The sequence below is a fragment of the Temnothorax nylanderi genome, unplaced genomic scaffold (assembly GCF_030848795.1).
Source record: "Temnothorax nylanderi isolate EJ_2023f unplaced genomic scaffold, tnyl_v1.0 TNYL_tig0041_pilon, whole genome shotgun sequence".
In the NCBI taxonomy this organism is placed as follows: Eukaryota; Metazoa; Arthropoda; class Insecta; order Hymenoptera; family Formicidae; genus Temnothorax; species Temnothorax nylanderi.
The window spans coordinates 689,021-711,402 of record NW_027249103.1 but is presented as its reverse complement, the minus strand read 5'-3'; the positions used below and the strand labels follow the sequence as shown (position 1 = coordinate 711,402).

General features: G+C 34.6%; 3 protein-coding genes across 3 annotated transcripts; 1 reads left to right on the top strand and 2 right to left on the bottom strand.

The window, feature by feature from the left end:
* Positions 1-493: 493 nt before the first annotated feature.
* Vta1 (vesicle trafficking 1) lies at positions 494-2,406 on the bottom strand. The gene is made up of 4 exons (XM_071704421.1): positions 2,006-2,406; positions 1,394-1,834; positions 1,192-1,329; positions 494-1,084 (listed from the first exon to the last, which is right to left on the bottom strand). The coding sequence occupies exons 1-4, from the start codon at positions 2,118-2,120 to the stop codon at positions 933-935; spliced, it is 846 nt and encodes a 281-aa protein (XP_071560522.1). The 5' UTR covers positions 2,121-2,406; the 3' UTR covers positions 494-932.
* Positions 2,407-3,354: 948 nt separating this feature from the next.
* Positions 3,355-22,240, top strand: Lerp (lysosomal enzyme receptor protein). Its single transcript, XM_071704407.1, has 16 exons — positions 3,355-3,649; positions 3,902-4,121; positions 4,211-4,365; positions 4,437-4,705; positions 4,873-5,023; positions 5,109-5,257; positions 5,347-5,462; positions 5,554-5,795; positions 5,872-6,078; positions 6,175-6,318; positions 6,555-6,728; positions 6,872-7,049; positions 7,133-7,203; positions 21,289-21,421; positions 21,748-21,896; positions 22,006-22,240. The coding sequence occupies exons 1-16, from the start codon at positions 3,590-3,592 to the stop codon at positions 22,096-22,098; spliced, it is 2,511 nt and encodes an 836-aa protein (XP_071560508.1). The 5' UTR covers positions 3,355-3,589; the 3' UTR covers positions 22,099-22,240.
* On the bottom strand, positions 7,055-19,984 carry Tl (toll like receptor). The gene is made up of 6 exons (XM_071704406.1): positions 19,577-19,984; positions 13,132-13,345; positions 11,431-12,434; positions 11,029-11,347; positions 10,311-10,910; positions 7,055-10,077 (listed from the first exon to the last, which is right to left on the bottom strand). Exons 2-6 carry the CDS (start codon positions 13,312-13,314, stop codon positions 8,953-8,955), a joined length of 3,231 nt encoding a protein of 1,076 aa, XP_071560507.1. The 5' UTR covers positions 13,315-13,345; positions 19,577-19,984; the 3' UTR covers positions 7,055-8,952.
* Positions 22,241-22,382: the final 142 nt, after the last annotated feature.

The following is a 22,382-nucleotide window of genomic DNA, read 5'->3' as shown; positions in this document are numbered from 1 at the left end:
GAAAAGATTTCAGTTATTTTTATTAAAAACATAATCATATTGGTCTCCTTTCATTTATATGTAATACTGACATAAAAACATGTACATCGTTTAAATGTATCAGAAATATATTCATTTAAACTTTTTTTTATATAAACTGTTTCAATATAAACGGTTTATATCTATTGGTTAATAAAAATCCAATGGAAATGTTTAAGGTTTTTTTGTCAGAAAAAGATTAATACGCACACATTTTTGTGTATTATCTCATTTAGTATTGTTTATATTGTTTATATAAAAAAATATGTATGAGACGTTAGATGTTCATATCATATGAAATAAAATACAACTAGTTTTGTTACAAGTTTGTTTATAAACGCCATGATTATTAAATCCTAAAGCTTGTAAAAGCAATTATATGCTATTTAAAAAAAATTACATAAGCCATTTATCTTAAAACAATCTAATTCAAGATTTTTCAATTTCAAAATAATTAATTTGTACCATTTAAATGTTCATTTTTCATTATTTATTTAGTAAAATAACAATAATTTCTCGCAAAAATGTCTCATTAATAATAATCTAAAAAATTATTTGGAAAACAAAATAGCGATGCTAAAGCTTTTATTAAAATGAATATTAATACTCTTAAAGTAGTTTCAATAAATATAATGAAACTCTAACTATACATCTTTCATCTTGGACAGCAATAGTTACAATCTGGAAAACACTGCAACAATTTCTATTTTTATTTAAGTGCACCATATGCAGAGGTTGATTTGACTAGCTAATTGTAACCATGCCTCTTATTCATCTTCTATTATTCGTACCCAAAAGTTGTGAAATATTAATAAAATATCTTTTACTGGGCATTACGCGCGATACAGGCATCAAATTCAACATAATTAATTATAAGTAAAGACATTACTGAACGCATTTTCTATCCATTTCATCTATGCGGATTCCTGACCAGTAGTTAAAAGATGCAGAGCTTTCCGAAGATTCATTACAGAAGTAGCTACATCATCATAATCCAATGCACTGCTTGCCCATTTGATCATTTTTTGAACCTTGCTAATTTGTTCAACCGTCAACTTGGCACCACCTACAAAATTGTATTGTGTTCGAGATAAAATGATTTCACATTATTGTGTTCCCAGACTTATTCATTTTATCTCATTTGTGAATATCAATTTACATTACAGTACTTACTTTCTGTTTTATACTTCTCCACATCTTTTGAGTCAAACAACTGCATTCTTGTAGTTGGCGGATTTGCAGGAACAGACGGTATGTCTAGCGAAGTATTATCCTTAGGACTTCCAGGATTTACACTTGATTCGGGCTCATCTGATGATCATAAAACGTTCATTAGAATTTGACAAATTTGTGAGGCTAAACGCCCAATATTTACCATCGTTGTCATTCGACGCATTAATAGAAGTACTATCATCATCTGCTTCTTTCATTGGCCCTGGCACCGGAGTTTCTCCATTTGTGAAACAATTGTTGAGATAAGCTGCTTTCCATTGAGCGTACTTCCGATTTTGTCCCGCTTCCACGCTCAATTCTCCAAACAGCGTCAACACGTCGTACAATATCTGAGCGGTATAAAAGCTCTGTAGTACATTCTTGGAAAAATTTGCAGCCCTATCGTTCTTATCGGCATATAAAAAGAGCTTCATGGCCCAATTTTCTAAATGCGCTTGAGCGGCCACGTCGTTAGTAATAGCTTCATTGTCGTGCAGTTCTTTCTTCCTTGCTTCCAACCAGTCCATCAACTTCAACAGAAAATTAGTCTCCGCCGATGTCTTGGTGGACAACTTCAATCCAGTTTGAAGAGCATACAGGCGGCCTGTTTTTTGTACGTAAATTTTAATTAACTCTTTGTCTCTCTTAGAAATAAAAGACAAGGCATGTTAAACTTTTAATTAGAAAATACATTTGTTTTTTTTTCACCGTGTCATTACCCAGATATTTCTACAATTTTTAGAATCATGATTTAGATCGTATATTATGTACTTACACCAATAACTGACAACGTCATCTCGCTGGTCGTGCTTCGACGCGACTGTTAAATATTTCTGTATTGATTTCAGAGGATTCGGAACTTGCGGCAAATCGGGTCCTGCCAGTGCCATTGGAATAAGAAATATCAAAGATTACACCGGGTTAAGAAATTATCTTCTCTCGATAGACCGCTTCTCGGATATATCCACACTAATATTATCTCGATGCACGAAGAATAAATTATTGGCCTGTATATCAGTCGACTTCTTAACAACACTCAACGGCAAGACGATTTCTTATCGTCAAAGTAATCAATCTGTACGTCGATTGCGGTACTACACTTGTCCTTCGAAATACATTGCAGTATTTTCATATGTTTTCATATCAACGGCGCAGTTGTATTTTACCAGAGACTCTAGAGAGAAAGGCCTGTACACTACCGCCAGTACATCCATTTTTGAAATCGGTACTACGTAGCCACGTTCATTTTCCGACACTGCCGATAAAACATAATATACATTAATTTGCAGATGTAGCATGGACGCGCACCAAAATGATGTTTTATCAGCAGTGTCGGAAAGAGAAAAAGTGAGAGAGGGAGAGAGAACTATTAGATATATTTAACATATAAATATATAAATATGTAAAATAAGTTAATATTTATCGATATAAGAAAATGCAAAGTCCAAAATGCATTTAATAGCAATGACGTTCGGTACAAGCAGGACAACCTTTAAAAATATTGCTTATATATATATCTTTTTCTTGATAATAGTTCCAGTAGATTAAATAAGATTAAGGCCCAGTTCAACAGTGGCCAGTTAGCTTAACTAGTAGTTAACTCTCACTCTCCTTCTCTTTCTAACCTTTGAGGTTAGAAAGAGACAGAGTGAGAGTTAACTACTAGTTAAGCTAACTGGCCACTGTTGAACTGGGCCTAAATTGTGCATTATCAGGGGCTCGATTCTTGATTTCATTCGCAAGAGAAACGTATGCGAAAATTCTGCTCTTACAGAAACGTTGCAAGTTGATTGGTTAAAAGCTATGCGACAGCCAATCGACTTGCAACTTTTCTGTAAGAACATCATTTGCGCATACGCTTCTCTTGCGAATGATTTCAAGAATCGAGCCCCAGATATGAAACCGCGCAATTTGCAGATGTAGCACGGACGCGCGCCAAAATGATGTTTTATCGGCAGTGTCGGAAAATGAACGTGGCTACGTAGTACCAATTTCGAAAATGGATGTACTGGCGCTAGTGTTTCGACGTCCCATGAAAAAGACCGACCGGGATCCCAGGAATCCCGAATCCCGGGATTGGCCGGGATGGCCGGGATATGGCCTCTTTCAGGCTTCTCTCTGACGGGACTGTGACGAGATGGCAGCACAATAAGCTCTCGAAGAGAAGAAAAAAGGATCATGGCGATGTCCCCTCCCTAGTGCGCTGCCTGTCAGCTGTGTCATATCGCATCCTGAATCATCTGATTCGAAATTGTCAGCGGAACTTATCGATGATTTTCATCTTCGTTCTGCACCTGATGTTGCGCATCGCGAATCATTCCGATAAATAATGTAATGGGCAAGACCTGATTCTAGAACGATGTCAAAATTGAAAGGATTACTCTTTCTTTGCTCTTTATCGGCTATTATCACTTCGGCTGTACGTAGTGCATAGTTAATTGTGTTTACCTTTTTAAGTATATTAGCCTCGCGTTATCGTTGCATATTTATTACGTATTTTGACGCAAGTAGGCAATTTGTCCAGAAATAATGATCCCCAAGCTTTGTTATTTACATTTGCTCAACTAGCCACCTTATTTTTCTTGATGAAATAGTTAACTTTAGGTTGTTGATCCGCAAAGTTATTAATTTTTGTTAATCTGAAAAGTTATATATTTCGTTCTTATTGTAGGTTTTAACTGTCACACCTTCAACTTATTGTGAAGTACCTGACCATAGGTTAAACCTTATATATAATTTAACAAAGTTGTCATCTGATAAAGAAGACATTATCATCGAGCACGACAATGAAATGATACGTATGCAACTGTGTTCTCCGTTAATTAAAAAATGCAATAACCAAGATGGTTATGCCATATGTCTGATAAAAAACAACACGGAGAAAGGAATAGGTAATATTCTATGGTCCAAACAATATTTTATCTATCAAGGTACTGTGAGTTTGACATTATTTTACAATTAATTTTGTTGGTACATGCAGGAAGGTTTCCTCCGGATGTAGATAACAAAAATGGAAGAATTTTATTTAACTTTACTGGTGACAGTTGTCCACGTGGAACCAATTATACGATGAAGATTATTATGCTTTGTGATTATGACGTGGAGAGTAATTCGTATCCTGAATTTTTTTCGCATGTAAGTAGTTTCTCTTAGATACGTTTAGATCGGATGATATATATAATAGAAATATTTTGAAAATATTATAGGGTGACCAACAGTGTAACTTACACATAGTATGGAAGACAGCATTAGCTTGCGTAACTAGAACCCAAACAAATTGTACAGTTGCCAACGCTGGACGTCATTACGATCTAAGTCTTTTAACAAGAGCTTCAGAAAACTATGTGATTCGTATGAGAAATGAAACAAAGTCACCCAAGATAATCTTAAATGTCTGCCAAAATGTAATACATCACGGTACTACGTGTCCAGTTAAATCTGGAGTTTGTTTGGACGATCCTGAGAATCCTAATAAGTAAGTGTAATAGATCGGCGAGAATAAATCTTTTATTAAAATTGAATGCAATACAAATATATAATTTAGTTTTGTTATATATACAAATGTATAATTTTTCTATAACAGTAATTTTATAAACCTCTTTTTTTTTAAGATACATTTTTTTCTGTTTTACCTTGTTGTAGAGATTCAAGTTTAGGAGAGGTACAAAAACCTCCTTTCTTTAGGAACGGAAGTTTACAAATAGAATACCAGGATGGTGCGTTATGCGTGCAAAATATTTCAACTCCACACGTTAAAACGACTATTACATTTATATGTAATTTGGAAGCTACGGTATAGCATCAGATAATAACAAAATATATTATGCATGTATGTATAAAAGAAATATGTTTCGTGAATATCATAATGTTGTTACCAGAGACCCCCAGAATACATTGGAGGAAGAGAAGTGTGTCATTATCAATTGATATGGTATACTGCTGCAGCGTGCGATGTTGAGACCCTGCGTAATCATAGTGCTAAAACAGCAGGAAAATGTATCGTTACGAATCCAGTTACTAATTTCACGTAAGAATAGTTCCTTAGTATTATATGATCAATACTGATAAATATATGAATATATTTTATAATTTGACTGATACATTTTTAATACACAGATATAACTTGCAAACACTAATGAACAAAGACTTTACTGTCACAAATTCAAGCGGTGTAAAATACAAATTCAGAGTTTGCGGTGCGCTCACAGATAATACATGTGGAACCAATACAGGTGCTATACTTTATCATGAAACTGTATCACACATATTATGATTATGTGACGGATCTAAGTCTTACCTATCAATTATCATTTCTTCATGCAGGAGTATGTAATTCAAAACGTGGTACATCGTTAGGAAAAGCTAACACAAACCTGATATGGCAGCAAGGTGGCCCCTACTTGAATTATACCGATGGGGATTTATGCGAAAATGGAATGCGTCACTATACACTTATCGGATTTTTGTGTGAGCCACAAGGGTCGCCCAACCAGCCATTGCTCATGAAAGAATATCCTTGTCAGACTATCATACACTGGAATACAGATTTAGTTTGTGAGAAAAAAGTAGGCACGATTTATGTGCATGCCACTGATTTTTCTCTTCTTGACAGAATACATAAAGGATTATTCTTTTGTCTAGATTAAATGTGCTACCGACAATGACGATGAAATCAACTTAACTCCGCTTATACAATCTACAAATAATTACATCATAAAAGCCAACGGCACAGAATTTCACATAAATATATGCCGACCGTTAGTTCCAACTCAAGGTATTACATGTGCACATGGTAGTGCTGCTTGTAAAGTTTCGGTAAATTCAAAGAATGAATATACCAATGAAATCGTGAGTACAGAGTTATTTAAATAGTTACCGACATAATAATTGGAAGCGTATAGCAACTTGCAATATGTGCATATTTTCATTAAAATAATTTAACAGAGTTTAGGATTTCCTGAGGACAATCCAACATTAAATAAAGATCTACGAACAGTGTTACGTTATATCAATGGATCACAATGTCCCGAGAATCCAGCTAAAACGATATCTTCAAATTTTACATTTATTTGCGATAATAATAATCAGGTAACAGAAACTTTCTAAGAGTTTTAATCTGAATTTTAATGATAAATTTATTCTTTAACTCGAGATCGAATTTTACAGTTGAAAGAATTTGTAAGAAAGTCATTATTTTGTTGTAGCTTTATTCATCATTAAAGAATTAACGTCTTTAGTAATAAGCTTAAAATTCTACTTAAATTTATATACTGTCTAGTTTATTTTATAAAGTTTAATACATTTTCATGTTTTTTATATTTCAGGGACTTCCAGTATATAAACATTATGCTAACTGTACTTATGTATTTGAGTGGAATACAAGTATAGCATGTGGAGCAGTGATGGGAGGTTGGACAGCGCCATGTACTATAAAGGATAGTTTCCTTTCATATGAATATGATCTTTCTTTATTATACAAGAAGCAACAGATACATTATGTGAGTTTAAAATGTGGATGACAGCTTTGTAGCTATCGCTAACAGATCTCTTTGCATACAATACATGATGCACATATACATATAATGTCTGCTGACAATATCAACACTTTGAAAAAGCTAATCAGAAGTAAAACTAAAACTAGGTGAAAAGCAGACAAGGCAAGGAGTATGCTTTAAATATTTGCGGCGGAGAGAAATATTGCAACGGTTCTGCTGTATGTCGCGAAGGCAACGGTTATGGATCGCGGGGAAGTGTGATTTTTGATTACAGCCGTGACGACGTAAAACTTAAATATTCAAATGGCAGTAAATGTAACAACAGTAAGTTAAACATTTCTTGTTTTATTAATGTATTCGTGATTAATTCTCCATTGTGTCTTAAAATTACATTTTTCTTGTAACAGATTCTTACACGTCCGAAGTAAGATTTATATGTAACGAATCCATGGGCATCGGTGCACCGAAACTATTATTGGTAAGTCAAAAATATATAAAATTTGATTGAATATTTTTCTACAAACTACGAAGGAAATTTTTCAAAAATAAGAAATAAAAATTTATACTTTAAGTAATATATATTTTCATTTATATATACAGATATATAAATATTTTTATTTATATATACAAGCATATAAATAAAACATAAATTAATAAATTTGTATACATTTAATTTAAGCTTATTTTTGAATTTTTCCTTCTATATTAATAATTATGCGTGACATTTCGAAGTTTTCTTCTAGACAATTTAGATATAATTCCCTAACACGAATGTCTAGCAAAAACATTATTTCTTACAAATTCGAAGATTTAATATATACAATTAAGTCTTGTTTTATAAATCTATGTATATATACACATATACACGCATCACATATATAATGTACATATCTATGATTCACTCTGCATATTTTGTTTTAAAATTTTTATGTGTAATATGTGCTTATAATACGGCACGTTTTAGATTTTTTTATATACAAGTATAATATCAAACTATACAAAGATGATTATAATTGCAATATTTATATGTTGATTATTATAACACGAATTCTGCATATCTTCGTATCATAACGTAAATCTTTTAAGTTCTTATAAAATAATTGGAAAAAAATTATACACATGCTTTGAGTTTTCGTAAGAACAAACATCTGTCAAATTGGTCCAAAAATGGCGGTATGAAAAAATATACACTAAAAATCAAGGCACTTTGTATTAAATGCATTTGCATATCAATGCATGAAAATACTTTCCAAAGTGAAATTAATTGTTTATCAGGTACTGTTTTAATAACTTTAACTTATACAGGATGTATCCCATTCCTATTATATCAATATTTAATAAAAATTGATAAAATAATGCGTTTTTAAACGTTGATGCTAATAAAGTTATAGGAAACACCTTATATAAATTATTATATAAAAATATATATCTATATTACGTATAAACCTATATATATCATATAAACTATTTTTTCATTATAATATTATTGCATTATATACACAGGTATATTTTATGACTTAAGTGCATCACAATACATAAAATAACCCTTGAGTATTTTCTTATAAAAGTTATTAAACTGTACCTTACAATAAAGCTTACAATATTGCACGAAAAACTACACCATTAAAGATGCATTTCAAAATGACATATTTACGAGAGGACTAAACATTTGATAATATTATGTAGTATTCACATAATCAAAGCTATAATTTGTAACAAGTTACAAAAATTTTATTCTGGAATCTCATATGACCCGCAGGAAGTACTTGAATTCAAGTACGTATTTCTTATGATTAAGCGAAATATTCTTAGATATTCCCCGAAAACTTAAATATCGATAGCAATATAGTAAATGTTCAAAATATATATAAAGTAATATTTTATCTAAGTTACTTAAATGAGTTATTCCTGAAAATTATTTAATTTTATAGGAATCGATAAAAAGTCGATAAATTATAATAATAGTTACATATCTATAGTGAGTTTAATCTAACATCAGTCAGTTGCTCATCACTCATTTTTCCTGCTTGTTTTTTTTTGTTTTCTTAAGTTTGTATCCTTAATTGTTTTCATTGAAGATTCTAAATTAAGATCAAGCCTTCTTAAAAAAAAATAAAAAAAAATATCAAAATGTTCTTGCGTGGCTCTTGATATTGCACATATCAAAGACGGACCTATAAATGATTACTAGTTACTATTTTTCATGGATACATCTACCTTCGTGCTATCAGACAAGACATTCTTCATTGTCGCGTTTCATTAAATGTTCGGGTGAGAGAATGATCGCTATGTTTCCATTCAACTTACACGACTCCCGCGGGTACCCATTCGAAATCAATTGTACCTCCGACTCTTTATCACACGTGAACTTTTTAAGCGCGTCGGCCGGCGGCGTAGTGATCGGTGGAGTCTCAGGAAGTCCAATCGGATAGAGCTCCTTCTTTTCCCCGTTCGTTTGAATGTACAGTTGGTGATTCTCGAAGATTTTCTTCCCGGCGATGCTGTTTCTCGCGGGTTTAGGCTGATGCGGCAGCGCGTATCTCAATTTGTCCCAAAACCAGGGATCTCCCCATTCGACATACGTGTTCATGCTTAAGTACGCCTTCAGTTCTGGGTCCAGGTCGTCGGTAGGGCCGATGTCGCCGCACAAGATTAATATCACTCGCGCTCGACCTTCGCTCAACGCTTGACTGTGGGCGGCACGAAATTCCATCCTTCCCCAGACGCTCTTCAGGAAGTTCGGCGACAGCACTACTATCGTCCGTCTGGAATTTTCTACGGCGCTGGCGATATTCGCCGGGATCCATTCGCCCGGTAGAAAATCCCGATAGTGAAGGCAGAGCTTGAACGGCGTCGGACCGTTTTCCAACTTGGTCACCAGTTCGTCCACGACGAAGTCGTGGTCCTTGTGCGAGAAGCTCACGAATGCGTCGTACAATTTTTCCTTATCTAACTCCTCTTCCGTTACGAACCATAAGCACCACTGATGCGCGAAAAGCCACACCTTAATTTGCTGTTGGTATTTGTAATAGAGTAGCCCAAAGATGCCGATAAGAAATCCCGCTAGAGATATTACTATACAAATGCCGATAATCACTGTCGTGTACGACGGGCAAAAATCATCCATGGTCATTTCCGATACGGAAATGTTCCTTCCCGGACACCTCACTTTATGCAGATCGGTCAGATTCACTAATTTCGCTTGAATGAAACTTAGAAAATCCTTAGCTTCGCAATCGCATTCCCACGGGTTTTCGTGTAACGTTAATCGAGTTAAATTCATAGATTGTTTCAGGAATTTTAGCACGTCAGGATGTATTCTTGACAAGTTGTTGTTATGTAGCTCCAAGACCTGTGAAATAGAATTCGATGTTAAATTTTAACTGAAGTGCAACTCAATCCTATCTTTTTTCCCCTTTATTTCCTTTATTTTATGTGTATCACTTTACAAGACAATCTGAAAAAATTAAGATTGACCCGCGCATTTTATTAATTTTTTAAATCTATTCTTATGAATACCTTTACTAGATTTTTTAATTCTTTCTTATCAATCAAATATTCTATATAAAAGATAAATTTACGCACCTGTATTGTGTTGGATAATCTGTCCAGAGGAATTTCAGAAATGGCGTTGTGAGATAAAATAAGTTTCCTCACCGATTCAAATCCCATTGCTTTCAAATCTGGCATGCGAGTTAACCGATTGCCGGAGAAATTCAAATCGAATTGGAAGGAACCATTGACAGGCTTTTTCATATCGCTTGGCACACTAGTCAAGTTTTTGTGAGAGCAATCGAATATGAACGCTCTGTCCTCGGGTCTTACAAAACAGTCGCACTTTTCGGGACACACTTTGGGTTCCTTCAGCACACACGTGAATGTTTTAGAATTCAAGTCCGTAACGCGCACATTCTTCAACTCGTCCGGGCTTTGGCAAGTTAAATTTCCTGGTATTATGTGGAAATAATTTTGGACTTTAGGATGCATTCTGCCCTCGATATAACGCAGAAAGTCGTACAATCGACAATCGCATTCTAATGGATTATCATCTACTAATATTATCGCGTCTTGAGAAGCCTGTGTATCAATTACTGTGAATTCGGCATCGCGTAAGAAGATATGCTTTATTTTATTGTGAGTCAAATCCACTTTGATATTACTCGATATAAACTGCATATCTGTAGTCTGAAATTAGAAAAGAAAAAGTACCGTCAAGTATTATCGTCTATAAATATCTTATAAATCTATCTGTCGCATTTATGTCAGTTTTAGAGGTGCTTTTTTTCCAGATAATTTTACTTACTTGAATAGAGGATATATTGTTATATTTGAGATCCAATTTTCGGAGTCGTACATCGCTTACAATCCAGTCACTAAATATTTCCGAAATACTGTTATTGGCTAAATATAATTCCTCTAAATCCGAGCAATCGTGAAAAGGCGACTTATCAATAATAGGCGATTTATCAATAATAGAATTTCTTTGTAAAGTAAGATTATTGTAGGACAAATTTGCAATCTTCAAGTGTATTAAGGAACTGAAACCTTGGTTGGAAATAGTCATCAGCTGATTTTCTTGTATATTTAGTTCCTCCAAAGCGCGCAATCCACTGAATAGGTCACTGCAAAGAATTATCTATTGATAAAAGTATGAAAAACACAAGCAATTGTTATCGTTCGTATAATAACAGTCATTTAAACGTACTTGGAAATGGAAGTAATTCGATTTTTTGATAAATCTAATTTTACTAAATGCTCGGTATTCAAGAAGATATAATCAGGCAAATTTTCAAGATCGTTAAAATGCAATTCCAAAATTTTGAGTTTCTTCAAATCCCGGAATATGTATTTAGGTAAGGTTTGAAGATAGTTTCGTTCCAAAGTGATATTAATTAGCGAAGTACATCCCCGGAAAAGATCTTCCGGTAGCGTGACAAATCCGTTCCTTTTCAGTTTCAACGCCTCCAGTTTCGTTAAATTAGCAAAAAATGCATCTGGCAAGGTTGTCATATTTCGCTTGTTGTCAAACAGAGTGAAAGTGCGTAGTTTCGTGTTATTTTGTAACAGATTCTTCGGTAAATTTGTGAAATTGTTTCGAGACAAGTTGAGAACCTCGAGGTTTTCGAGCTTCGCGAAGATGTCTTCCGGTAACTTGACCATGTAATTCATATTGAGATCGAGGCTCTTGAGAGCGATGAGCTCGTCGAAAATTCCCGATCGAGGCTCGGTTAAATGATTTTTCCATAAATTGAGAAACGTCAGATTTTTCAGATTGTCGAATGTGCCTGGTTCTATCGATTGCAGAGCATTGTCGCCCAATTCGAGCAACTGCAATCCGGGGGTGTAGTTGAAAAATCCTGTGACTTGGTGTAAATTGTTGTCGCGCAAGTTGAGGTTCGTTAAGTTGATTAGACCAGCTAATAGATCTTTATCTGCGTAGGACACATTGTTGCTCGTTAAGGATAGAGACTTCAAATTTTCGAAGTCATCCAAATGATGCTTGACCAGGGCGAAGCTCAAATTCTTGTACGATTGAAAGACCAATTTTTCCACGCCGGTGATTCCTAGCGTTTGCGTGATTTTGCCTAAACTGTTGTTAGTCGGTAAATCACACCTGGAGAAGAACATCGTTTTGATAGTCTTAAATTCCGGCAAGGACGACACGTCCAAGTGGAAATCTGACCATTCCGGAGAGTTAATGCATACGATCTGTGTAAAAAAGAAAACACCCACTGATGCAAATTTGATTCATTAAAAAAAAGAGTATAAAAAATTTATGAAAATATCTTAGGATAACGTAGAGATTTTCTATGTTTTTTTAAAATTTTAAAACGGTATTATAGTTCCAAATATTTTTCTGAAAAAATTCAAAACCGAGGACAGAATAGAAAATATAAGTATCAGATAATCAGATGACGAATATTCCTAAATTTATATGTTCTTTCTCAAATTTTACATTTATGTTTCTGTGGAATGATTGATTAAAGGAAAGATTAAAGAATGAGAGATTCCATCAAATATTAAAAAGAATGATGAGCTACAAAGAATTTATAATATTGCTGGCTAAGAATCAATTTGTGGTCTATTCTAAATTCTTGAGTACACCGGGTAATTCAGAACACTCGTGCCAGTCGTTTTTGAATGTCGTCAAAATTACAGGGCAGCCAAACCAACTGCCAAACTGAACCGAACGATTACTTTAGGTGCCCATTAGTAATGCAAATTTTTTTCCTATAACTTCCTGTCACGTCATATAAAGAAAAGGCTGACATGGGTGCTCTGAATCACCCGGTCTTTGAATATAAAGGTCTTGGAATGGTTGGGGACGAATAATTTAATTTTTCGCATAGATCTCTGTAACTGTGTCTTAATAAATGCAAAACGCTCGTGACTAGTAGAGACGTACTTTTATAAATTGGCCTTGTTGAATGTTCACGAGGAACGAGGAGTCATTCTTCGTTATACAGTTTATCTCGATTCCTCCATCGGCACTCGGAGCACAGATGCACGACTGATTTGTTGGGCAATGTAAAGTGGAAACGCTGCCCAGAGCAATAGCCAATATTGCAAATGCTTCACGAGTGATCATCTTGTATTTAGTCTGATCCTCAGTCTGATATCTGTTTAAACAAACATAAACACACTTTTTTATTGTTGTACATTATTTTATTACAATTATTTTATTACAGTGAAGGGTACAGGGGAAAATCGATCAATGTCCATCCGAAGTAATTTCGAGAAAAACGCATTTTTAAGTTTCAAGACATCAGATATCTTAGGAAACTATTGAAAAAAAAAAAAATACTGGCAGTGAATATCGGAATGCATAGTGTTTTTACTTACAAGGAGAACTTACGGGCTGCGAAACGCAGATATGAATCATACGTTAACAGTTTGTAAGGGATTCTCTGAGTGTGTACCCAAAATATTATTGGCTATTCGCCAGCCATTCAAGAATTACTAACAAAAAAATATTTTAGCCTCGTATATACCATTGTTGTAAGACCGAATTCCGCAGCCCCCAAGTTCTCCTTGTTAGTGTTTACGTCTGACTCTGATGGTTCTTCCTTCACAAGCGCGTGAATTATGATCGTTTTTCCCTAGCGTGGTACATCTTTCGGACTTATTTCGAATGACTTGTAACTGTTCTTGATCAAAACATATAAGAATTTTAAAAGTTCTTTGAAAATGCCACGAGATAGCATTAGATCAATTTCGATAAAAAGTGGACTTTGATCGTTTTTCCTCTGTACCCTTCAATTATTTTATTACAATTATTAATATTATTTTCTTTCAATATTAATTTATTCTCTTGCAAATATCAAGCAGAACAATGAAAATCGGAAGTATCGTGGCTTAGATATGTGTAACACTTCCTTTTTTCGAGATAAGCTCGTTGCTATACTTTTTTATAGTTGCAATACTTTCATATATTACACATTTTTTTCTTATATATTCATTCATATTGTATAAAATTTTTTTTAAATCTATATTTATAATTAAAATATGAATTCATATGCAGGCATACATAAATTTCTCTTGTACATAAGAAAACGTATATTTTGTTTTATATCAAATTTTATTTATGGATATACTTTTTATTTTATTTGATATTGTGATACGTAAAAAAATATATAGCAAAGTATAGCAACGAAAAAAACCTGTATTTTTATTTAATTATGAAAATTTAATCGCTTGTAGTTCATGAGGTATTGCAGCTCGATCTTCGATTTAAATTCTACAATTATAATATTATATTGTGATAGTTACTCGACGACTCGTATAAAAACTATAAATTTCAAAAGGATCGATCCACCGAATGATTAAAAACACGATCGTTGGGGCTTCGTTTTCATGTACTCCAAATAATGAAGTTTTAAAGCTTTTAATAAAAATAAAATTTACATTGTGACAGTAGATAGAAGATCCTATTAGTAAGATTCGTGGAAGCCTTAATGTGTTACAAACGAGATAATTGCAAACGGAAACTATTACAGTAAAAGACTAGATCATGATTCTTGGTATTTCCCTAATCCGGGATCTCAATGAAGATATATTTATTTTTCAACGAAATACTTATACATATTTATCGGATTCTACCGTATGGCGAACCAAACAACAAATTGCATATTTTTCCATTTTTTTTTGTAAAAAATGTGGCATTTTATCTGAATCAGAAGCTGATAGAAAAACGGGGAAACTTCTGGCACGAAGCTGTTATTATTTGTAGTATATAATTTATCTTCAATTGGCAGCAATCGTTTTGTATCTCTCTTGTGGACGGTAAAAAAAAAACAGCATCATTATAAACCTGTTTCTTAGAAATTTACCGCAAATTATTTGCAATTCGTAATTCGCTGTTACTTTTTTTTTATTTATACCTCTCGTAAAAAAAAACATTAGCGTTACAAGGTGTATGGTATTAGGTAAATCCACACTCACGTAAATCGTTATCCATCTATGCAAATAATCTATTCGCAGTATTATAGTTAAAGAATAGTTTTACAACGAGGAAAAACCTATCGTTTAATTCATTAAATTATCGATGGAAATTAATCCGAACCGAAATGAGAGAATCAATTATTTTGAGGCTTATAAAGGTCGAAAAGTATACAGATATAACAGAGATATAAACAGAGATATATACAGGATGTTCCAAAATCTCCAATTGTTTAAAAACAGATTCTCCTTTAAATTGAGTATTTTATAATTATAGCCGCATTTGCAATTTTCGTATATTATATAAAATAAGATTGATTTTAATGAAATTTGATTTTAATTCTTACGAAATTCAGGTTCGAAATAAAACTGAACAACAAAAACTTCATTCATTGTATTAAATTCAAGTATACGTGAATTTTACTTTTCAAGATTAAAAAATTTGAGATTTAAGAATTTTTTCAATTATAATGACGATCTATATCTCACAAGATTTTTCCAAAAGAGAGAAAGAAAGGAAGATCTATTATTTTATGTTCAAAATATTAATGTAAATTGAATAGATAATTTTGATTTATTTAATGTTTTGTAACGAGGTATGCATAATTGGTACAAATGTTTAACTAATGTCGTAAATATGAAATAGTTTTTGGGTCGAAGATAATTTTGAAAAATCACTGAAAGTTTTTAACATATCTCCGGATGTACTCTTTCTTTTCCATGTATACGTATTGCGCCACATTATTGTTCGGCTATATCTTAAAGTAATCGTATGAAAATAGCATTAAGAACATGCGAAAATGATACGCTATCGGCGTGATTGATTACTATTATCTTTCATTCAAAAACTATTGAGTTTTTTCTTCGATCGTGTTCGTTGTTACACCGTTCGAGAGCACCCTGTTAAACTTGAAAAATCTAATTTGCCTGTATCGCTGATAAACACGATAACCGGTAAGATATTAATACTCGTTAAACCGCATGCATTTAAACGCAAACAAATAACACGCTCGAGATTTTATCCAAATTCCGTGATTCTGACGGGTCTTTCTGACATTTGCGACGACATTTCTTAAGAATGTTAAGACCGAGGCGACGATTGCAGAGGTACATAAAAAAGACGACTAATATTCATTTCTACATTAATGCAGATTAACTAAAATCTCGATTTAATTTGCTTTTTATCTTTTTCTATTTCTTAGAATCCATTAAATTCCGTAATTCTGACGACTGACGGATCTTTCTGACATTTACGACGACATTTCTTAAGAATGTTAAAGGCTGAAGCGATGATTGCAGAGGTACAAAAAAGACGGCTAATGTCCATCTCTATATATTAATACAGATTAACTTAAATATCTCGATTTAATTTACCTTTTATCTTTTTCTACTCCTTAGAATTCATTAAATATCGTAACTCTGATGGATCTTTCTGATATTTGCGACATTTCTTAAAAATGTTAAAGGCTGATGCGATGATTGCAGAGGTACACAAAAAAGACGATTAAAACTTAAATTTCGGTTTAATTTACTTTTCATCTTTTTCTAATTTTTAGAACTTGAAAAAGATGCAAAGTAAGTTATAAAACGAGATTTAAATTAATCTACATTGGTAGAAATAAACACAAAATCGGCAAGACTTAATCGCAGATTTTACTGATTAATTTTCTTTATCAATTACACATGCAAGTGTTGGACCAAAGATTCATCGTGCTGGCTCGAGTAAAGTTGGAAATAAAGCCTACGTAGTTTCTCGAGATATTTATTAATCAAATGCTTATTGGTTTCAACTTTTACCTAGAAAGAAAGAGAAAGAGAGGAAAGTTTCGAATCTTTTATTTTATCTAATTGCGTAAAAGGATGTTTCGCAATTTGTTGCTTAAAAAATATTTAAAGTGACTTTCCCTGAGACTTAAGAAAGAAATTATCGATGTTTTCGCAGCAAATGAACCAATCCGATAAATTCTCGTGAATTGTCATTTATATCGAATATGTCCCCGCAAACTGCGTTCGCGGCGGGCAGTTTCTGCGTAAAAAGTGCTATCATATTAATGATAACACGTGATCTTTGCACGCTCCGCGATATTTTTTCACTTCCTCTCTTTCTATTTTCCATTCTCCGTGCATACATATATATATACATTCGTTTTCACATAAGCATACGAAATTACATAAAACATCCCACCCTTTCTTTTTACAAACATGACGTATATAATTTCGCTTTTTCCTCTTATCGCAGATCCTTATTGGAGCACACGCTCTCACACATTCGACAGTTTACTTACTGTCCAACATTTCAATTTGACATTAGTTATCAACATAGAGGAAAAAGAAAAATAGACACGCGGATCCAAAGTTCATTAGGCTACAATTATATCTCGATTCCCGCGATACGACGCGACTCCTTTGGTCCTCTCGCTTTCTTGGTCGCGTATCTTTCTTGGATATGTTTCAATTATGTCCCGCGTAATATAAACACCGGACGTGTAAACGCGCTGTAAAACCACAACGGCGTCGTCGGGGCTCCGGGCTCCCCAACTTTGGGACATTCCCAAAGAGCACGTTATTACCCAGTGGTGACGACCGAGCTTGTGGGATTTGGTGGGATTGTGGGGAGAACGGGTCTTACGGGCCTTGTTGATTTACTTTAGATAGACGAACATATCATGACGGTAGGAAAAAAAAGAGGAAAAGAAAGCGGTATATCCTGATCCTTGGTAATACCAAACGGCTCGATTAGATAGACGAACGTCGCGTGACGGTAGGAAAAAAAAAGAGGAAAAGAAAGCGGTGTATCCTGATCCTTGGGAATACCAAATGGCTTGGCTACGATTCGATCAACGAAACGCCAGTTATGTGTGGATCGTCCTTGGCGCGTGCATGCCTACACGAACGAACGTTGTTTACGTCATGCCAGGGCCTGACTTACCCACCATATTCAGGCGTTGTACGTCAGTACGCTTGATCTGTCTGAAAAGACGGGACGATGTTTACACATTTACTATTAGTCGGGTTTAATAACATCCGTAGTTATAATTACTGGCGTAAGATGTCGTACAAATGTTTAGTTAAATCCGGCTTTATAATAATTGTTATTACTCTGCACTTTGACGAAGAAAGGTAAACTTACAAGTCCGGTTTTAAGGAAACGTGAAAACGCTAATTTCTATTTTCACCAACGTAGATTAATTTTGATCTTGGTTTACCTTACTTTTATCTTTTTTTTAATTCTTAAAATTAAAAAAAAAAGATGTAAAAGGTAAATCTTACCCAACGAGATTAAAGTTAGTCTCCATTGGTGACTATGAACATAAATAAGTTGTTATAATTGTGCAACTCAAAATAACATTATGAAAAGTATATCTTCTGTATTTCTCTGACAAAATCAAGATTTTAAGATTTCAAGATTTCTTTGAATGAGAATAAAATAACTACCGATGTTACTAAACCCTCCCGGAAGTGATGCAAATGTTGGTTCCCGGGGTACCCTTACCAATGCACCCGAAAAAGGTCCGGGGAGGTTTTAAAGGTAGGAATCCGATATACCCCCTGGTCCTTTCCCGAGGATGCTCTCATGTACATAAGGTTTCCCCCTCGTTAAAAAAAAGATGTTGCTAAACCCGATTAATAGCGACGTGTAAATATATATTTTTATTTATGAAGTCTATCAATTGTACAGGTGTAAAATTGATAGAATTTATAAATAAAAATATTGAACCTGTGTAATATAAAATTTCCTATTTAAATTATTCTATTTCCATTTCCCAGACAATTAGGACATAAAACGTCTTAGAGACGTCTTAATAACGTCTTATGTCTAAAACTTTTATTTTCGCAAAAGATACAAATAAAACTAAATCTGCCTCAATGTAATTAATTTACGCGGTTCAGAATATAGAAGATCTTTCTTCTTTGCATTTTCAAATTTCTATATATGTCAGCCTATCAAGCGCGCGGGAGGAGGAGGAGAGAAGAGCAAGCGCAAACATGTTCCCTTTGCGATAAGGAATTCAGGCGATGCGACGTTGTTGAATTTCGATCGTTATTGACCACTTAGTTCTTGGAAAACGAATTTCGATTGGCGAATCCGCAAGCAATATGGCGGCAATATATTGTTAGTCAGCGGTTGCGGAACACCCGCGCCTTTTTTTTTCTTTTTCCGAACGAGATCGCTCCCAGGCGAGACACGATGTCCAAAATCGGGACGTCTTGAAGACGTCTTACGTCCCGATTTTGGACATTGTGCTGTCTGGAGTGTCTGAGCTGGAGATCTATCGGCTACGAGCAAAATTGACTGGATCCGATCCTGCATGCGGATCTCCGGGATGGTCGGTCAGGCGCGAGGCGGTGCCTGAACCGGTTACGCGGAAACGATACGTCCGTCCGTCCGCAGGCGCGCGTCGTTTACTCACCAATCGCAATATGGTGGGCTACGTTACGACCATTTGCGGGGGGGCCCCTTTCCGCCGCCTTTTCCGTTTTTTCCTCTGTTGGGCAACAATAGATCGTTACCCAGTAACGAATATCACAAACGCGCGTACGTGTATCTACACCTCTCGTATTATACGCGTACGCGCGCGACACGTGATCTTCCGCACAATCTTTCTGTATTATATAAAAAAAAAAAAGGAAGAGAATTTGTTCTGACGGCACTCTGTCTCTTCGAATTCGCCAGCGGCAAAATTCTAAATGCCGAAAGTAGAGGAGGATCGCCGCGGCTGCTGGCGAACGGTCCCAACGTAGAGAATCCCGATTTGACTCATCGGAGCTGTCACTGAGACACTACCAATTCGACCGTACGACCGCGCACTCTGGCATGCTCTGGCTGGCACCGGACTGACTCCAGCTCATTGTGAACAACCTGTCCCCCTGTCCCCCTGTGTCCCCTATTTCCGCCCAACCCCACCCCCTCTTATTCTCTCTTTGTCCCACTTGTACTCCTCCCGTTCCTCCTCTCGCTCGGTCTCGTTCGCGCTCGCCGTCTCTCTTTATCTACTATCAGCAATAGATGTAGAACAGATGTACACCCGGGGCCATAAATGTCTGAATCATGTGTGTGGAGTCGCACTCGCATCACGTCAGTCGTTGAAATTACAAGCGCTGGACGATAGAAACTTGTGTAACAATTTTTTTGTCTCTGTATAATATATGTATCTGTGTTATACATCTCTGTGTGTAATGAGGATCTTTTTTTACTTTTTTAATGTAATATACGTTTATCATGCTACTTTGCATCTTTTTCTTCTAAATAATCTTTTTTAGCCTGTGGACTTTTCTAGATTGGCACTCTTTTATTCGGTTACCACTTATCTATTCGATGAAATGCGAAATGTATTCGGCATTTTGATAATATTAATACGCGAGCTTGATAAGAATAGCGACAATAGAAGAGGGGCCAGGTGCTAATGATATTTTTATTATCATTCCTATCATTGAAATCTTTTGTATATTATATAACATCGATGAAATTGTTACATACATATGTATATTTGTATAAGATGATCAGGCTTTAAATATTAAAAAGTCTTATTACTTTTTAAAAAATGCAAAAATCATCAAGAAGTCTTTACTCTTTGGCAAACTTACAGAATTTAGGGTTCCATTAGAAAATATGAAGTTGACCTTTATTTCACCTGTATTTCTCACGTTATATTGATTGATATCAAGTTCAGCTTTTCTTATATCATCTTAAATTGTCCAATTTGAAATCGTGCAAGAAAATTTTAAAATATATGACGACTTATTTTATTTTTAGTTTACACTGAATGTGAGGATCCTAAAAAATATTGAGAACCACAAGTTTCGTTCCTCACAATTCTTCATATCTTGAAATAAAAATTTTAACGTCCCGCTTTCTCGGCGTTTCGCTCGATGTACCGTTTTTTTTCTCCGTAATTACGCTTTTGAATATCGTCGGTCGTATAAAATATACATATATAACATTTATTTATAACTGAGATGGATAAGATTGTCATATCGGTCACGCGTTTAAGTCTCTGGACAGTTATCAGATGCAGTCACCGAGTAAATTAATTTAATGTAAAATTTACATTAAGCAAACGCTGCCAATTCATATCCGACTTGGTGTCACTCTTTTCTTTTTTTTCTTTCTCATGATACCCAGGAGTCGCAATGCAGCGCGGAATTCGAGTGGCACACCGAAGTGATCTGCGTGAAACATGCCAATTCTCGGGATGTGTCTCGGGAAGATGCATCGTCCTCCAGGATTCTCTTGGAACAATTTTCTCCTAGTCACGGTAAACAGCCACATCTTTCTTTATAATTAGATTTCGAATGCGACGTTACTGTTGAATTTAGTGGGACAGGCCGAGGCAAGTGATAAGAGTATTTCTATTATATAACTGAGGAAAACAACAAAATAAAATTGTTAATTTCTCTTTATCTTCAAACATTTGTCGAATTATTTTACGTTGAAAAATATTAAAGAATAACATTATTTTACACTTTAATAATGAATTTGTCAAATTCTTCTTTTTGCACTGATTCATTTCTTTCTATTTGTCTCGGTTTATTTCGCCATAATGATTATTAATATTATGATGATTAATATTTATGCTTACAGCTGGAGCGGTAGCTGGCGTAGTATTAACTGTGATCGCGGTGTTAGCCGCTTTAATTTATTTCCGAAATCCAGTAGAAAGGGCGTGCTGTCATTCCTGGACAAACCTGTTTAGTTTCAGAAGAGGCTCAGGTCGTGTCCAATATTGTAGAGTACGTTTGCTCCGTTCTTCTTACTTTAAAACGTTTATAATGTTACATAATTTTTCTTTATTAAAATACCGTATGTATGCTACATGTACACCTTGCTTTTTCATCATAGGTCGATACCACTGAGGAAGCTAGACTTTTGCTCGACGCTTCCGATCCTACGCAGTGTCAATCGGACAGCGATGACGATCTTCTACATGCATAGCGATGTGGTTGTTATTATTTCTGTTTTAGATTGTAGGTACGTAATTACTGAGCAGTACGTTATTTTCAATATTTCTATAAATTGTCGAATAAAGCGTCTTGAAAACCCCATATAAAATTATCTAAATATATTACATTAATAAGTTGTGTTTCATAAATTCCTATCACTTTACATCTACTTCTCCATTATTCCCTTTCTTCTTTTTCAATATAATAAAATAAATGCAAATGAAGCACTTCGTACAAATACTTGTGTATCGGAAGGACTTTTATAGTATAAGAAAA